At 42.1% G+C, this 1,013-nt stretch overlaps 1 protein-coding gene across 1 annotated transcript; it reads left to right on the forward strand.

The window, feature by feature from the left end:
* The first annotated feature begins 257 nt into the window (after positions 1-257).
* LOC102876631 (cytochrome c oxidase subunit 5B, mitochondrial-like) lies at positions 258-647 on the forward strand. The gene has a single exon (XM_006893468.1). The coding sequence runs from the start codon at positions 258-260 to the stop codon at positions 645-647; it is 390 nt and encodes a 129-aa protein (XP_006893530.1).
* Positions 648-1,013: the final 366 nt, after the last annotated feature.

Consider the following 1,013-nt stretch of genomic DNA (forward strand, 5'->3'; position numbering starts at 1 on the left):
TGGACCCCCAGGCCCTAGGAGGGGACACAGAAAAACAAGGGGTCCAAGGAGCAGGACCCTATCTCAGAGCTCCATTATTAATGTCTGCTGTAAGCATTTTAAAAGGAAAACGAATTTTAAGAAATTATTTTTAATGCAACAATGAATGAATGAATGGAAATAAAAAAAATCTCTGTAAATGTTCATTAAAATTAATAAAATAGCTGCCTTTCCTGAGCGTCCTTCAGTCCCGGCTGCTGCTTGTGGTTGCGGGCGTTATGGCTTCAAGGTTATTTCGTCGAGCTGGAGCATCGGCCGCTCAGGCCTTGAGGGCCCGCAGTCCCAATGGCGTCGCCGTCGTGCGCTCGATGGCGTCTGGAGGTGGTGTGCCTACCGATGATGATCAGGCGACAGGGTTGGAGCGGGAGGTCATGACGGCTGCCCGGAAAGGCCAGGATCCATACAGTATGCTTGCTCCAAAGGCAGCTGCAGGCACTAAGGAAGAGCCTAATTTAGTTCCCTCCATCAACAATAAGCGAACAGTAGGCTGCATCTGTGAAGAAGACAGCAATGTTGTGATCTGGTTTTGGCTACGCAAAGGCGATGCGCAGCGATGCCCTAACTGTGGGACCCATTACAAGCTGGTGCCCCACCAGTTAGCTCACTGAGTGGGCCCCTAATTGTGCTCATGCTCCCACTGACGTGGTCTAAATGTGCTGGAATGTTTCCTTCTTTCTAATAAAGACTAGCCACTGCTTTGGCTCCTTCTCCCATTTAAAAAAAATTAATAAAATAAAATTTTTAAAAAGAAATTATTTTTGAATTATAAAAGTAATCTGTCTCCAAGAAAAATATTGTAACATGAAGTATGTGAATGATTGTATGCAAATGAATTTTCAAAACCCACCTATTTATAATCTAAAAAAATATACAACAAAAATAACAATTTGCTGCTAATTTCATTACCTCAAAATCCTACTTCAAAAAATCTTTTTCCTTTCAACCTATTTCCTATTTTTAATTATTTAAAACTT

This window comes from Elephantulus edwardii, unplaced genomic scaffold (genome assembly GCF_000299155.1).
Source record: "Elephantulus edwardii isolate Elephantulus edwardi_28Jun2011 unplaced genomic scaffold, EleEdw1.0 scaffold00127, whole genome shotgun sequence".
Lineage (NCBI taxonomy): Eukaryota > Metazoa > Chordata > Mammalia > Macroscelidea > Macroscelididae > Elephantulus > Elephantulus edwardii.

Coding starts and splice junctions, on each gene's coding strand:
- LOC102876631 (XM_006893468.1), top strand. CDS start 258: ATGGCTTCAAGGTTATTTCGTCGAGCTGGAGCATCGGCCGCTCAGGCC.